This window comes from Trichomycterus rosablanca, chromosome 2, assembly GCF_030014385.1.
Source record: "Trichomycterus rosablanca isolate fTriRos1 chromosome 2, fTriRos1.hap1, whole genome shotgun sequence".
Classification (NCBI taxonomy): Eukaryota; Metazoa; Chordata; class Actinopteri; order Siluriformes; family Trichomycteridae; genus Trichomycterus; species Trichomycterus rosablanca.
The window spans coordinates 54562036-54579878 of NC_085989.1; the positions used below are offsets into that span (position 1 = coordinate 54562036).

General features: G+C 40.8%; 1 protein-coding gene across 1 annotated transcript in view; it reads left to right on the forward strand.

Moving 5' to 3' along the window:
- Positions 1-17843, forward strand: part of LOC134335552 (uncharacterized) — a 57012-nt gene that overhangs the window by 13280 nt on the left and 25889 nt on the right. Inside the window, exons 2-5 of the mRNA XM_063018108.1 lie at positions 1257-1304; positions 8946-9611; positions 11605-11661; positions 15077-15703. Of these exons, the coding sequence (XP_062874178.1) occupies positions 1257-1304; positions 8946-9611; positions 11605-11661; positions 15077-15703 (1398 nt within the window). The remainder of the gene's footprint in view (positions 1-1256; positions 1305-8945; positions 9612-11604; positions 11662-15076; positions 15704-17843) is intronic.

The following is a 17843-nucleotide window of genomic DNA, read 5'->3' on the forward strand; positions in this document are numbered from 1 at the left end:
AGAAAGTCGTGCAGTGTGAACTTGGCATTAAGTGTACTGATTTTTTACTCAGATGCAGTGGGAGGGACTAAGCTGCTGTTTGATTGGCTGGCAAATGTCTGTTTTGGCCTGGATTGGTGCAGTGGCTTCACTAGGAGCTCATGGGCCCCAGTCCAATAAAAAGGGCCCCCTCAACAAATTTCAAATACCTCAAACCTCAAAATGTCTTAACACAATCGAATAGATACCTTTCAGGTTTGCCATCCTATTACTGTAAGTTCCTACAGAAATTTTTTTTTACAATTACAACATGAGTACAGGAGGGTTTTTCATGATCATAGTGGTGGTATTTGATAACTATTTGATTTGCTTATTGTATTGGACTTTAAAAATTGTTCCTAACACAAACGAATAGACACTTTAGGTTTGCCATCCCATTACTCCAAATTCTTACAACAAAATTATCATATTAGTACAAGACCAATAATTCTTTAGGAGTATACTAGAATGTATATTGAAGTAATTTGTATATCTTATTAGACCTCTAAAATTGGTCTAAAAAAATATATATATTTTAAATAACCCATTTGCAAAATTTTACCATGTTATGTTCAGTAGAACACGTTTCCACTCATAGTCCCAGTGGTGTTTAACAAACTTCTGTTGCTTGCATTTGGCAAGCCATCCTCCCACCCTCACTATGCATGGGGGCAAAATACGCATGGATACTTGTCCATGCAAAATTTTCAAAGTTCCAGTTCATTAAAACCTTTTAATTATTGCTCTAATTGTAGATTAAGCCATTTCAGATAAATGGCTAAATAAATATTATAGTCTATTTCCTCTACACACTTTTTATCTAATTTAAATTGTGTCCTCTTGTCTTTACAATGTGTAAAAAATGACTATAGAGAATATAAACTATAAGAGACTATAAGAGAATATAAACTCGGTCACTTCATATATACCACATTAAAACAAGAAGTTACTTTGATCAACCTGAAAAAGTAAAACATACAAGAATAAAATGTCAGTGGCAAAAATCTTTTGTTAAAATTATAACTTGATGAGGGATTTTTTTCTCTAATTAAATTTTCTTCAGTTAAAAGTGTTTTTTCAATGTGAGATTATGAATGTATTATTATTTTATTAACTATGCTCAGCTTTATCGGGGTGCAAGTGATTATAGTGAAATCTGTAATGTTCTGTTTAGGATCATGTTCATCAGTTGGTTTTGCAGCGTGGTAATTAACACATGGCTTGTGGTTTATGTACAGATTATCCACACTCAAGAAAAAGGAGAAGTATGACTCCACCTCTCACAAGTAAGTATTGTGTTTGTTCTTCACCTGTAAAATGTTATTGCTTATTAGGTGAATAAGAATTTCTGCACATTATTTTAATATTAAATTAACTATGATGTAGTTTTTACTGTTTACCAGGTTAAATAAAAATTATTCTCACAGTAAAAACACCAGCATCTCTACATTCACCAGTTTAATGTTTTTGCTGCTGTATCAAATCCACTTGATCACATCTGTGGTTTAGTTAAGCCTGACATCTTAGTGTTGACTCTTGACTAAATGCAGTAGATTCAGAAAATATTCAGACCCCTTGACTTTTTGTGCACTTTATCGTCTTGTGGATTTGATTTTAAATAGATGTAGCTATCATATCACCCAGAATGAATGAAAATGTTTTTAGATTTTTTTTTTAATGAATTAAAATAAAAAACTAAATGTTCTTATTCACGGACACTTTATTTAAAGTAAGCAATTATCATATATGCATTAAACTGGCCCTCAAGTCTTACTGGTCTTCCTGTTCCCTTCCCTCAGAAGCCCCTTTAGCATGATGCTGCCACCACGATGTTTCAGTGTAGAGATGTTATTATTGGTATTAGCCAGGTGATCTACAGGGCCTGTTTTGGGTAGATATATTGTTTGCTCTCCTGCCCAAAGAGTTCAGTTTTCATACCATCATACCAGAGAATCGTGTTACCAGAGTTCTGTTGTCTGCAAATGTCATGCAGACTGTCATAATGCCTTTCACACTCTGCCATGAAGGCCTGATATGCCAATAATTAAAATTGAAGCCAACAAGATACACCTGAACACAATTTGTGCCAAAGCAACGCTAAATACTTATGTAAGAGATGTCAGCTTTTCATTTCTAATAAAACAAAAAATATTTTTTTTTGAAAAAATATATAAATATAAAAAAAATTTTACTTTGTAATTATAAGTGATTAATTTTAGATTGAAGGTTAAAAATAGTAATTTTATGCATTTAAAATTAAATACACAACACAATTGAGTGTGCAAAAAGTCAAGGGGTCTGAATACTTTCTGAATCCCTTGAATGTCATATAAATGGTTTAATTATAAGAGACAAGAGACAGTAAATGTTTGTCATGGTCAAGAATTCTGTTCCTGTAATGAAATCTCTTAATAATACTAATTCTATGTGTTTCTTCAGTCAGTCGATATTTTTGTATTGTTTGCAGCCTGGCACAGCAATAATTTATTATTATTATGCAGGGCAATAATTCTTCCGGCGGCGCTGGTGACGGCAGCAGCTGGGCTACCTCTCCTGCTAACGTATAGCATTATTGTGTATTTAGTGTTTTTAATGTATATATATTTCTCTTTTTTTTGTCCACGATGTGCAAGACAAGCATTGTCTACGACCGACAAACCTTATTAGACATCGGAGAACTCTGTAAGGACTTAACACCCAGCCTGCAGTTTCCCGAACTCACGCTGCCCATTGTTCGCTCCAGAGGCCTCGAGCCATCCGCGGTCTCGATTCGTACCGGAAGATGCCAACGACGGGCATGCGAACGTAAACAAAAGCGGGGTAAGCAAGCGGGTGTCCGGGTTAGGCTAACGAAGCTAACTAGGATACCGCTGCCTAGTTTACTCGTAGCGAACGTCCGTTCTCTTGAAAACAAACTGGATGAACTGAAACACACGAGGGAAAAACACGCTGGATCACGTCTACACGAATGTCAAGGATGCCTACAGCTCCATCCCGCTACCTCCATTCGGTAAGAGTGATCACATCTCGCTACTGATGAAGCCCACATACCAACAGCTACTGAAACGGGTTAAAACCACAGTGAGAACTGTACGTGTGTGGCCTGAAGGGGCAGAATCAGTATTGCAGGACTGTTTTGAGTGCACGGACTGGGATATGTTTAAAACTGCAGCCACCAGTGACTGTCTGACTGATGTGAATGAATATGCATCATCTGTCACTGGCTTCATCCAGAAATGTGTAGATGATGTGACTCAAACAAAGCAAATCCGCACATTTCCAAACCAAAAACCATGGATGAACAGCGAAGTCCGCAGTCTACTGAAAGAACGGGATGCAGCTTTTAAATCTGGCAACCCCGAAGAACTCAAGACTGCTAGACGTAACCTGAGGGTCAGCATCAAGGCTGCTAAACACAAGTACAGCACACAAATTGCAGCCCACTTTAACAACAATTCAGACCCCCAACGCATGTGGCAAGGGATACAAGTAATCACCGACTACAAGAGCAAAGTCAGTAACTTGGAGACTACAGACGCCTCACTCCCTGCCGAATTGAACACCTTCTATGCCCGCTTTGAGACCACTGCTCAGGCTCAACCAACCACATCTGCCGTGCCTCTTTCCACAGAAGAGCCAGCACTCATTCTAGCTACAGACGAGGTGAGAAGAGCACTGATGAGGGTGCCAACCCGGAAAGCAAAAGTTCCAGATGGCATTCCAGGATGGGTCCTGAAGGCATGTGCCAACCAGCTGGCTGCCACCTTCACAGACATCTTTAACCTTTCCCTGGCACAGTCTACTGTTCCTGCCTGTTTCAAGAACACCACCATCATACCAGTCCCAAAGAAGTCCAGCATCACATGTATGAATGACTACCACCCCATCGCTCTCACACCCATAGTGATGAAGTCCTTCGAGAGACTGATCTTGGGACATATAAAGAGTAGTCTTCCTAGCACCCTGGACACCCATCAGTTTGCCTACCGCACCAACAGATCTACTGATGACGCAGTTTCTCTGGCAATGCACACCGCACTCAGTCACCTGGATGTACAGGGGTTGGACAAAATAACTGAAACACCTGGTTTTAGACCACAATAATTTATTAGTATGGTGTAGGGCCTCCTTTTGCGGCCAATACAGCGTCAATTCGTCTTGGAAATGACATATACAAGTCCTGCACAGTGGTCAGAGGGATTTTAAGCCATTCTTCTTGCAGGATAGTGGCCAGGTCACTACGTGATGCTGGTGGAGGAAAACGTTTCCTGACTCGCTTCTCCAAAACACCCCAAAGTGGCTCAATAATATTTAGATCTGGTGACTGTGCAGGCCATGGGAGATGTTCAACTTCACTTTCATGTTCATCAAACCAATCTTTCACCAGTCTTGCTGTGTGTATTGGTGCATTGTCATCCTGATACACGGCACCGCCATTGGATGCACATGGTCCTCCAGAATGGTTCGGTAGTCCTTGGCAGTGACGCGCCCATCTAGCACAAGTATTGGGCCAAGGGAATGCCATGATATGGCAGCCCAAACCATCACTGATCCACCCCCATGCTTCACTCTGGGCATGCAACAGTCTGGGTGGTACGCTTCTTTGGGGCTTCTCCACACCGTAACTCTCCCGGATGTGGGGAAAACAGTAAAGGTGGACTCATCAGAGAACAATACATGTTTCACATTGTCCACAGCCCAAGATTTGCGCTCCTTGCACCATTGAAACCGACGTTTGGCATTGGCACGAGTGACCAAAGGTTTGGCTATAGCAGCCCGGCCGTGTATATTGACCCTGTGGAGCTCCCGACGGACAGTTCTGGTGGAAACAGGAGAGTTGAGGTGCACATTTAACTCTGCCGTGATTTGGGCAGCCGTGGTTTTATGTTTTTTGGATACAATCCGGGTTAGCACCCGAACATCCCTTTCAGACAGCTTCCTCTTGCGTCCACAGTTAATCCTGTTGGATGTGGTTTGTCCTTCTTGGTGGTATGCTGACATTACCCTGGATACCGTGGCTCTTGATACATCACAAAGACTTGCTGTCTTGGTCACAGATGCGCCAGCAAGATGTGCACCAACAATTTGTCCTCTTTTGAACTCTGGTATGTCACCCATAATGTTGTGTGCATTGCAATATTTTGAGCAAAACTGTGCTCTTACCCTGCTAATTGAACCTTCACACTCTGCTCTTACTGGTGCAATGTTTAATTAATGAAGATTGGCCACCAGACTGGTCCAATTTAGCCATGAAACCTCCCACACTAAAATGACAGGTGTTTCAGTTATTTTGTCCAACCCCTGTATGTCAGGATGTTGTTTATTGACTTCGGTTCTGCCTGTACAGGGAGGAAGTGAGGATGCTCACAGAGTGGAGCACTGCTAACAACCTCTCCCTCAATGTTAGCAAGACCAAGGAGATGGTCATCGACTTCAGACGGGGGAGTAGAGTGCACACAACACTGAGCATCGAGGGGACAACGGTGGAAAGAGTGAGCAACTTCAAGTTCCTCGGCGTCCACCTAGCTGAGGATCTCACCTGGTCACTCAACACATCACAGGTCATCAAAAAGGCACAACAACGTCTCCACTTTCTTCGAATACTGAGGAGAGTCAACCTGCCACAGCAGCTTCTCTGTAACTTCTACAGATCCACTGTGGAGAGTATCATGACAAGCTGCATCACGGTCTGGTACGGCAGTGCCACAGCTGCTGAACACAAGGCTCTTCAAAGGGTGGTGAAAACTGCCCAGCACATCACTGCAACTGCACTCCCACCCATACTGGACATATACAATAAAAGATGTCTGAGGAAAGCCAGGAACATTTCCTCTGACCCCGCACACCCCAGCCACTTCCTGTTCCAGCCACTGCCATCTGGGAAGAGGTACCGGACCATTCGAGCCAGAACCACCAGACTTAAGAACAGTTTCTACTTGAGCGGTTAAACTGGTCATTCCTACAATAACTACCAGGACTTAACTACCTCTACGACTGTGCACTCACACTTTTACTGGACTCTTGCTGCTAAATCCACTACCTCAAATTTGTTTACCTAAACCTAGCTGCTAAATCCAAATCCACTACCTCAATCTGTCTATGCACCTTGTTTTTGTTCTTGCACCTTGTTTTGTTCTTGCACCTTATATTGTCTTGTCATTGCACCTTGTCTATGCACCTCATGTATGGTAATTTTTGGTAACCTCCCCCATCCCCTCCCCCCATTGTCTTTACACTATTGTCTTTCGTTGTCTGCACTGGAGATGTAGCCTGACAGTGTTTCGTTATACTGTACAACCCTGTATTGTATAATGACAATAAAGTTGAATTGAATTGAAAATTAGGCAGATTTTTTTCTAATTACAAACATAGAAAAAAGATCTCTAAATTTCTGGATACACCTAAAGTCAAGTCCCAAAGAGTCACTACAGTTTAAAGCACTTCAGTGCCAAAAACTGACCCCTGAAATGAGTGCCCTCAGCCAGCTGGTCCTGAGACTCTTTGACCCTCAAACAGGCTTCACCACAGATCACAGCACTGTCCAACATCTCATAGGCACAGGTATCTAGACCACCGGGAGAACCAAATCCAATCTCACTGTAGACTAGAATACTTTCGTGAAGTAAAAGTGAGTACAAACTAGAGCCGTATCTCACAGCAGTCAGAGATCCACAGCAACAACGGATCCTGACCAAGTACAGACTCAGTAACCACAGTCTGGCCATAGAGATGGGCAGATACAAAAAGTCCTGGCTGCCCAGAGAGGAGAGACTGTGTGTTCACTGTGAGAGTGGAGAGGTGGAGACAGAGATGCACTTCGTTCTTTACTGACAAAAATTCAAAATAACACGAGAAAATTTCACCGACAGATTTAAACAACAAATCCCAAATTACCAAACACTCATAGAATTGGAAAAATTACAAAAAATTCTGGGAGAAGGGCACGCTGCCCCCCTCGCCACACAGTATGTGTCAGCGCTACACCGCCTGAGAGACAGTGGGTAAAAGTTCTGTGTATATACAGTATATACATACAGTGTATCACAAAAGTGAGTACACCCCTCACATTTCTGCAAATATTTCATTATATCTTTTCATGGGACAACACTATAGACATGAAACTTGGATATAACTTAGAGTAGTCAGTGTACAGCTTGTATAGCAGTGTAGATTTACTGTCTTCTGAAAATAACTCAACACACAGCCATTAATGTCTAAATAGCTGGCAACATAAGTGAGTACACCCCACAGTGAACATTGTCCAAATTGTGCCCAAATGTGTCCCCCACAGTCCAAATTGTGCCCAAATGTGTCGTTGTCCCTCCCTGGTGTCATGTGTCAAGGTCCCAGGTGTAAATGGGGAGCAGGGCTGTTAAATTTGGTGTTTTGGGTACAATTCTCTCATACTGGCCACTGGATATTCAACATGGCACCTCATGGCAAAGAACTCTCTGAGGATGTGAGAAATAGAATTGTTGCTCTCCACACAGATGGCCTGGGCTATAAGAAGATTGCTAACACCCTGAAACTGAGCTACAGCATGGTGGCCAAGGTCATACAGCGGTTTTCCAGGACAGGTTCCACTCGGAACAGGCTTTGCCAGGGTCGACCAAAGAAGTTGAGTCCACGTGTTCGGCGTCATATCCAGAGGTTGGCTTTAAAAAATAGACACATGAGTGCTGCCAGCATTGCTGCAGAGGTTGAAGACGTGGGAGGTCAGCCTGTCAGTGCTCAGACCATACGCCGCACACTGCATCAACTCGGTCTGCATGGTCGTCATCCCAGAAGGAAGCTGACGCACAAGAAAGCCCGCAAACAGTTTGCTGAAGACAAGCAGTCCAAGAACATGGATTACTGTAATGCCCTGTGGTCTGACGAGACCAAGATAAACTTATTTGGCTCAGATGGTGTCCAGCATGTGTGGCGGCGCCCTGGTGAGAAGTACCAAGACAACTGTATCTTGCCTACAGTCAAGCATGGTGGTGGTAGCATCATGGTCTTGGGCTGCATGAGTGTTGCTGGCACTGGGGAGCTGCAGTTCATTGAGGGAAACATGAATTCCAACATGTACTGTGACATTCTGAAACAGAGCATGATCCCCTCCCTTCGAAAACTGGGCCTAATGGCAGTTTTCCAACAGGATAACGACCCCAAACACAACCTCCAAGATGACAACTGCCTTGCTGAGGAAGCTGAAGGTAAAGGTGATGGACTAAACCCAATTGAGCACCTGTGGCGCATCCTCAAGTGGAAGGTGGAGGAGTTCAAGGTGTCTAACATCCACCAGCTCCGTGATGTCATCATGGAGGAGTGGAAGAGGATTCCAGTAGCAACCTGTGCAGCTCTGGTGAATTCCATGCCCAGGAGGGTTAAGGCAGTGCTGGATAATAATGGTGGTCACACAAAATATTGACACTTTGGGCACAATTTGGACATGTTCACTGTGGGGTGTACTCACTTATGTTGCCAGCTATTTAGACATTAATGGCTGTGTGTTGAGTTATTTTCAGAAGACAGTAAATCTACACTGCTATACAAGCTGTACACTGACTACTCTAAGTTATATCCAAGTTTCATGTCTATAGTGTTGTCCCATGAAAAGATATAATGAAATATTTGCAGAAATGTGAGGGGTGTACTCACTTTTGTGATACACTGTATGTATATAAAATACAGTTATATATTGTCTGTATATCTTCCTGTAAATTTGCTATTTAACATTTTTGTTTATTTTTTTATTGTATCTTTATTTACTTTTATTGTTTATTGTTTTATTGTCATCTTTGCTTCTTTTGTAATTTTGTTATTATTGTTGTAATGCTTTGGCAACATTGTTTTCTACAGTCATTCCAATACAGCTACTTTGAATCTTGAATAATTTATTTGTTATATATAGCTAAAAAAAAAATTTTTTTCTTAATTTTCAGTGTCTGAAGTGAGGATAATTCTGTTAGGAAGGAGTCACTCAGAGACCAGCAGTGTGGGGAACTTCATTCTGGGTAGAGCTGCATTTGAGACTGAACTTACTCCACATTCAGTAGATCAGCAGAGTGAGAACGCCAGTGGAGGGGTGGAGGAAAGATACATCACCATCATCAATGCTCATCATCTATACAATTCTGAACTCACTCAGACGACTGAGAGACTAAAAGAGTGTGTTTCACTTACTGCTCCTGGTCCTCATGCTTTCTTACTCGTGGTGCAACCTCAGAGTTTTACAGAGGAGGACACGAACCAACTGAAACACTTACTGAACTGTTTCAGTGACCGAGCTCTAAACTATTCTATATTGATCAGTACAGATGGAAAAGCCAATAAAAGAAAATCTGCAGGTTTTTACAAGTTCCTGGATGAATGTGATGGGAGATTTCACACATTTAAACACTCAGATAAATCTAAAAAGACTTCAGTTTGTCGGCTGTTTGAGGAGATTGTCAAAGTGGTGAAAGTAAATGGAAGTCACCTCACATGTGAGATTTCTGAAGATTTTGTATATCATAACAAACCTGAAAAAGATGAAGAGAGGAAAAGTGCAGATTGTTCAGAAGAAAAAAGCAAGAAGTCATTTAACATAGTAAGGAGTGTTAAAAAAGGTAAGTGCTGAGCTGAACATAAATATATCTGCACATTTTACCATGGTTAAAGGAATAAGTTACATTTTAAATGTTTATTTTAAAATGGAACTCATGTGAATGTTGACATTTTTATTATGGTGGAAGTAATTATTCATATTCACAAACACTGATCTTTCATCTAGAGCTTTATCTGTATGATTAGCTCCAGTTCTGTATAGTTCTTGTCCCTTGTTTTAGAGGACATACATTTTTATGTGCAATATATAGCCAAAAGTATTAAAACTCATTACTATAAGCTACCATTACCTTATTTTTAAGGCAATTACAACCTTTACTGTTTTGGGAAGGCATTACACAAGATTTGTAGTGTGTCTGTGGAAATTAATGTCTATTCGATAAAAAACACTTGTTGGTTCTTGTCAGGTCAGGTACTTATGTTATGGTTTGTTATGGTCAGTGGAAAAAAAAAACAATAAATAGTTTTGACAGCTTCTGGTTTAGGAAATGCTGTTGCATTAGGGTGTAATGCTGAGTTGTTTATAGTTTTAAGGCAAAACAAAAAGAAGGCGTGTAGAGCCTCCACCTAGCTTTTAAGTTTGTGCATTCAGAGTTTAGCTATCAGAGACTGCACTTCACTAAACAAGAGCTGCTGAGAATAACAAAAACATCTCGTATCAACTCAAAGGTTTACTTGAACTGTTGTGGATATTCCATGAGTATAAAATAGATAAACAGGTATGCAAATGTCATTGGTTAATCTAAAGTATCCTGAATAACAAAAATGGCTTTCAGGATTGTTACAATGTTTGTATAATTTGGAAGAGATGCAGCAAAGACAACATCATCTTCCAGCTCAATAAACACTCCAGTCTTTACATCTGGTGTAATGGTCCTCAACATCTGTGTCCTGACAAATAGCACGGAAAAGACAGAGCAAGCATGCAACTCATCATTAAATGCAATTGCATTATAATTGCAAGAAATAAAGTATAAATAGTTACTAATAGGATTAAGTAAATTAATGCAAACTATAATTGGTTTCACTGGCTCCAGATTGTGTGCTTGTTAGATCAGACTTGAACTAGTTCTATCTGTGGCATCAGAAACGTGTATCCAGGGAAGAACATAGGTGTTGGAAATAAAAACAGTAAGATGCTGAACAGGAATGCAATTAAATGCAAATTCCTTACATTCATAATTTCACACATTTGGCAAAAGAGAAAATGTTACTTTGTTAGACAAACCCCATTACTAAAAATTTGGGACAGAGAAAAAAATAAGAATGAAACTTACAGCATTCTACAATAATCAGGTGAATTGATAACGAATCATAATTGAGTATAAAAAGAGGATCCACCTGTGATCAGTCTATACAGGCATGATAGGTCATGGGTTATTTCAGGAGAGCATCGTCAATCAGTTCATTAATCAGCCTTATAGACACAGTGTGTGTGCTTGACTAACCTGCCTTCAGTCCAGATCTGTGTTATATTGAAAATGTATGGTGCCATCACAAAGCAGAATATAAGATGATTGCAAGCATGGACTGTTGAGCAGCTGAAGTCTTATACCAAGTAAAATGGAGAAAAAAAAAAGAGCAAAAATTTATTTCGCAGTTCATGTCCCAGTTCCCAAACCATTAAAAAGTCTCATTGACCTGTAGGCATCAAATTCTAGATTTCACAGATTTTACTTTTTACTGAGGTTTACAAAACGTCCCAAATTTTCTGGAAATGGGTTTTGTAAAAATGATTTTTTAAATAAAACAATTTCTAAAGTAAAAAAGCACTGGAGTTTTTACATCCTGTTACAACTTTTCAGTAATTTAGTCTGTAATTGTATATTAAACCATAGCAAGCAGAAATAAGGTGATTATGAGGCTGTAAATACCATCAATGTATCACAAGTGTCTGCTAAAAAATTAATTTCAGACCTACAGAATCTGTCATTTCTTGACCATAACTTGTGTAACTACAAACCTATGAACGTTTGTTTCTTTATCTCTGACTAGGTGTCGCAGCACTGATCACTAAATCGTTTTGGAGCACCGGAGAGCAGCATGCTTACAGTAAGTGTTTACAATACATTGTCTTTTTTGCATCTTTTTATGTAATACATAATTTTTTACAGATAATTTATATTTTTTTTGTAGATGTAATGATATTTATAATTTACTTTGTATAACCCTAAATCAGAAAGTTGGAACAGCATGAAAAATGCAAATAATAAAAAAAAAGTTCCTTACATTTACTTGATGAACCTGAGATATTTCATGTTTTGTTGGGACAGTAAAGCATTTACCACTTTGTAATGTTGCCGTTCCTTTTCACCACACAGAGGAGACCACGTGATTTAGTGTTTCAGCTTTTATTTAGTCTCATTCTATCTGCAAACACGTCTTCAAAATTCTCCACACATTCTCTATTGGGGACAGAACAGGACTGCAGAGGCCAGTCCAGTACCAGTAACCTCTTCTTCCGCAGCCACGCTTTTGTAATGTGTGCAGCATGTGGTTTTGCATCGTCTTGTTGGAAAATGACGACGTCTTGAAGGCACCACGTGTTGCTCTAAGTGTAACTGGTGGATGTCGACACTGCTACAACAATAGATAAATGGACTCTGCATTGTGTATTTGATGAGGATTTTATTCTGTTAACAAAACAATATAGCCCTTAATACTGGTAGAAATCCCCTGCTTCTCCTCTACATTCCTCACATCTCCTCATACAGTACAAAATTCAGAAGTATGGACAGAAGCAGAAAATAACTCAGATTTTCTCAAATGTATTCATATAATTATGCATACCTGTTAACAAAACAATATAGCCCTTAGTACTGGTAGAAATCCCATGCTTCTCCTCTACACTCCTCACATCCTTATATAAAAAGAATATAAAGAACAGACTTATACATTGCGTGGACCATGCTGTGCATTATTAGCAATATATTTAGAAGTATTATATTCACTTTAAAACTGACTATCAACAAAATATAATAATATAATGTAATAATAATAAATGAACCCAGGAACATATATACAGTATATATATATATATATATATATATATATATAAACCTGGTGAAATATTTATATTAACTAAACATGTATGATTAATATAGATTTAATATGGAGCATATTGTGATACCTACCTCCTCATACAGTACAAAATTCAAAAGGGAGGAGGTAAGGGGGGGGAGGAGACTTCAAAAAAGGCGGGAAGGGGACGGGACGTCCCAGCACCAATACAGGCTATATGTAAAAAGTGAATTATGTGTAATTATAACAAACATATATAGATTTTTAACTATGTTACATAAGATCTCAATGTACTTTTCTGTATTAATGCTGCATCACAGAGTGTAAATGACCTTTACCAAGGGTACTGACACACCCCATACCATGACACACCCTGGTACTGACACGCCCCCATACCATGATACACCCTGGTACTGACACGCCCCCATACCATGATACACCCTGGTACTGACACGCCCCCATACCATGATACACCCTGGTACTGACACGCCCCCATACCATGACACACCCTGGTACTGACACGCCCCCATACCATGATACACCCTGGTACTGACACGCCCCCATACCATGATACACCCTGGTACTGACACACCCCCATACCATGATACACCCTGGTACTAATACACCCCCATACCATGATACACCCTGGTACTGACACGCCCCCATACCATGATACACCCTGGTACTGACACCCCCATACCATGATACACCCTGGTACTGACACACCCCCATACCATGATACACCCTGGTACTGACACGCCCCCATACCATGATACACCCTGGTACTGACACACCCCCATACCATGATACACCCTGGTACTGACACGCCCCCATACCATGATACACCCTGGTACTGACACACCCCCATACCATGATACACCCTGGTACTAATACACCCCCATACCATGATACACCCTGGTACTGACACGCCCCCATACCATGATACACCCTGGTACTGACACCCCCATACCATGATACACCCTGGTACTGACACACCCCCATACCATGATACACCCTGGTACTGACACGCCCCCATACCATGATACACCCTGGTACTGACACACCCCCATACCATGATACACCCTGGTACTGACACGCCCCCATACCATGATACACCCTGGTACTGACACACCCCCATACCATGACAGACTCTGGCTTTTGGACTTGTTGCTGATAACAATCTGGATGGTCCTTTTTGTCTTTGGTCTGGAGCACACAGCATACATTTTTTTTTTTTTTTTTAACCAAAAAAAAAAAAAAACCCTGGAATGCTGATTCATCTGACCACAATACACGTTTCCACTGTGAGATGGTCAACAAGCCCAGAGAAGTCGACGCCACTTCTGGACACGGTTAACAGAAGTCTTTTTTACACAGTAAAGTGTTAAGTATGATCTGTGCAGTAACTCTGTATTGTAGAGCTTGATAAAGGTTTGATAAACTAATCCCTCACCCATGTGCTTATATCAGCTAGTGTTGAGTGGCTTGATGCAGTCTGAGGGATGGAAGATCACGAGCGTTCAGGTTAAGCTTGTGTCCTCGTCCTTTACACACTGAAATTCCTCCTGATTCCTTGAATGGTTTAATGATATTCCGCAATGTAGAGGGAGAACATGCAAATCCCTTCCAATCTTTCTTTGAGGTTCATTGTTTTTAAACATTTTAATCATTTTCTCACACATTTGTGGACAAACTGGATCCTCTGATCATCTTTACTCATCAGAGACTCTCAGCCTTTCCTGGATGCTGCTTTTGTACCAAACCATGATAACAATCACCTGTTCACATCACCTGTTTGTAATCAACTCATTATTTAGTTTTTTACCACATTGTCTGAAATGCAGGTATGGATGATTATTAATAAATTAAATGAAGTTGAGCAGATAAAAGATGAAATATCTCAGCTTCATCCTGTCTGACATCAAATAAAAGTCAAAGTAAATGTAAGAAACTGTGTTTTTATTTTATTAGCTTTTTCCATCCTGTCCCAACTTTTTCTATTTTGGGGTTGCACTTTAATTAAAGGTTGGATTTTTTTTTTCAGTGTAAGACGAATCTAATTCACCAAAAACTGAATTTCTTATAAACCTTTTTTTATTAATCTGTACCAGGGGTGACAGTCATTGTGGAGGGAATTAAAAGTAAAGTGTTACTAAACTCTGTGTAACCAAGAATCTTGTTAACATCATTTCTTAAATAATCTTCAAGTTTAAATTTATTAGTGCATGTGCTCCTGGGTGTCTGAGTTTAAGGAGAAAATTATATTAGTATATTTTATTTAGCGATGATTCATACATTTCTGACACTAAAACCTTCACTGAAAATTTCTGTTAAACTTTTTTAACAGTAAATGTTGTTTTTACAGGTTCTGATTTGCATTAGTGTAATCATGTCAGTCTTAAGAGTAAATCAAATCAACAAAATACTACCATCTTATATTTTTCAGTACCAGAAGGAGTGTTGAACTTGGTTCTGTGTGGACATGATGAATCACTGAAAGCTGATGTATCAGAGCTCATACTGCCTCAGGGAGAGCAGATATCAGATTCCAGTTCAGTGTGTATGACGACGACGGGGGAAGTGTGTGGCTACCAGCTCACCCTGGTGGAGATACCAGCTCTCTATAACACTCAGCTCTCAGATGAAGAGATGTGTGAGACTCTCCACAGTGTTTTACACTGTGATCCTGGAGTCCATGCTTTCTTCATCATTGTTCCTGAGGGCAGATTAACTGATGAAGATAAAGCAGAAATAGAAACGATCCAGAGACACTTCAGCTCCAGAATCCACAACTACACCATATTTCTTATTGATCAACAATCCCAGATGAAAACGATGGATGAAGCTGTAATAAATTCTCATGGAGGACGACATGAATTCTTCAGTGCCGGAACAGACACAACAAAGCTGATTAAATGTGTAAATCAGCTTCTTACAGATAATCAGTGTAGTCACTACACAATGGCCATGTACCTTGAAGCTCAGTTTGAAACACAGTTGGAGTACAAGAGAGAAATTGAAACTCTACAACAACAGATAACTGAACTGAAGATGATCAGGAATCAAACACAAGGTAAATATTTATTCTTTAATAATAATCACCAGTGATGAGTGTTTTAGGAGAAACTGCAAGCAGACTGACAGAGACGATTAGGGACCAGTACTAAAATATAAATAGGTGATTTAAATGCAGTTATAAAATAACTTAAGTTTTATCTTTCTAAGTAGGAGAACTTGCACAATCAGTGGCTGACTAAATATTTTTTGGCCCCACTGTATATATAGTTATATAATAACAGAACTGTTTTATATTCGTGCATGCAAACACAAACAAAAAGACGAAATAAACTTACTGTGTTATGTCGGGGAGTAAGGTTGGACGTCCTCTGCCCACTGTTGATCGTACGGCTGGACCCCTTACAGTACCTGTACTCAAACGTTGGGAGAGTACGGCACCCACCCCCACCTCCGAAGACTATAAATGGTTCCTATGGATTGAGTACTTGGAGGACCGGAGCCGATGTCAGGCGTTCCTTTAGGGTATCAAAAGCCTTTTGAGCCTCGTCGGTACAGCGTAATGGTCCCGTGTCTTCTACATTAGGGTCATAGAGGTGCCGCTATCGTGCTAAACTTGACCCATTGATGTGATAAACACGGTCTTCCACTCATCCCCTTGCCTAATTCAAATTGGTTGTAAGCATTGCGCAGGTCCAAAATTGTGGCCTGCTGCAACGCCTCAGTAGTCTTTGACCGTTATTGCGTTCAGCCCTTGATAGTCAATGTAGGGGTGCAGTGTGCCATTTGCCAGCTCCTTACTAAAAACCTTCTCCAAATCCCAATAACATTCAGGCACCTGGGTCAGGGCTGGTGCTGGTACCAACTTGAGGGCCCTTGGCAAATGTGAGTGGGTCGACCCAACAAGACAATCCCTCTTGCACTCTGGGGGGTCCACACACAGATGGACCGAGTTGACCAGTCAATGTGGGGGTTATGCTTTTCTAGTTCACCTTTAAGATGCTCACTAAGTCCCTTCTGAAAAATAGCCCTAAGGGCCTCCTCATTCCAGCCACTTTCCACAGCCTGAAATCAATCACATACTCTGCCACAGGCCTAGTGCCCTGTGACAGTTCTAGTAACCGTGGTGCAGTATCACATCCCCCTCAGGGGTTATAAAAGGTCTCCCCGCATAGCGTGGGAAAACTTCTGTTTGCTGGTGCACTCAGCCACACCCTGTTCCCAAAGGCCCGTGGTCCAAGCCAGGGCCCGCCCTGTTATCAGTGAGATCATAAACGCCACTTTCAATCTTTTTGAAGGGAACCGGGATGGCTGCTTGCTACATTGTAGCAAGAACCCTCTACAACGATCAGGGTCCCACACATATCACTCTGGAGTGGCTATTAGGGGGTCTGGTTCTGGGCTGCATTGCATCCAACACTGACAATTGCTGTGCAATCTCATGAAGCATCTGCTCATGTCTGTCTATTGCTATTCCTTGAGCCTGCAAGTCCTCCTTGTTCGAAGGGTCTCTGCTGGGTCAATGTCTGGCCACACCTTTCTGTTATGTAGGGGAGTAAGGATGAATATCTCAATGAAGGGCGTCAAGTTTCAAAGATTTTGAGTTTAAGGGAGGTTGAGTTACAAGGTACCGCTGTTATTCATGCTACATCAATGTTTGCAAAAGTTTTAATACTCAGGAGATTTTCTGCTTGGATTTGTTGCATCTTTACAGCACCAGCTATACCCATAATGTCCTTTTGAACTGTGAAGGGTGAAAATTTGGTGAGCATCATGTCGGCTTGCGTAGATTCTATTATCACAAATATTGGCCAGTTCTCAGGTAAGCTAAGATTATTTAATCCAGTTGTCAAATCTTGTTTGTTGATGTAATCAAGAAGTTTTGTGTGAAGTGTGTTTATTATTTTAATAAAGGGGGTATGCAGAGATGACCTTCAGCAGTTACATACCAGGGCTATAAGGATAATTCATCAGGTGTACTCTGCCACTGATTGACCCTGAGGTATTGCCTTTTAGGGATCTCACTAGGGATGTCCTTACCAGCTGATTGATTGGAGCGGACCTTTCCAGCCTCACGTGTAAGCAAAGTTGGGGCCAAAGTGCTGTGTTGGGTGCACGGAAACAATGGCTGCCACTTTTCTCAAACTCCAGAATCTTTCAAATGAGGCACCTCATTTGCCTGCCTTTTACGAGCAGTC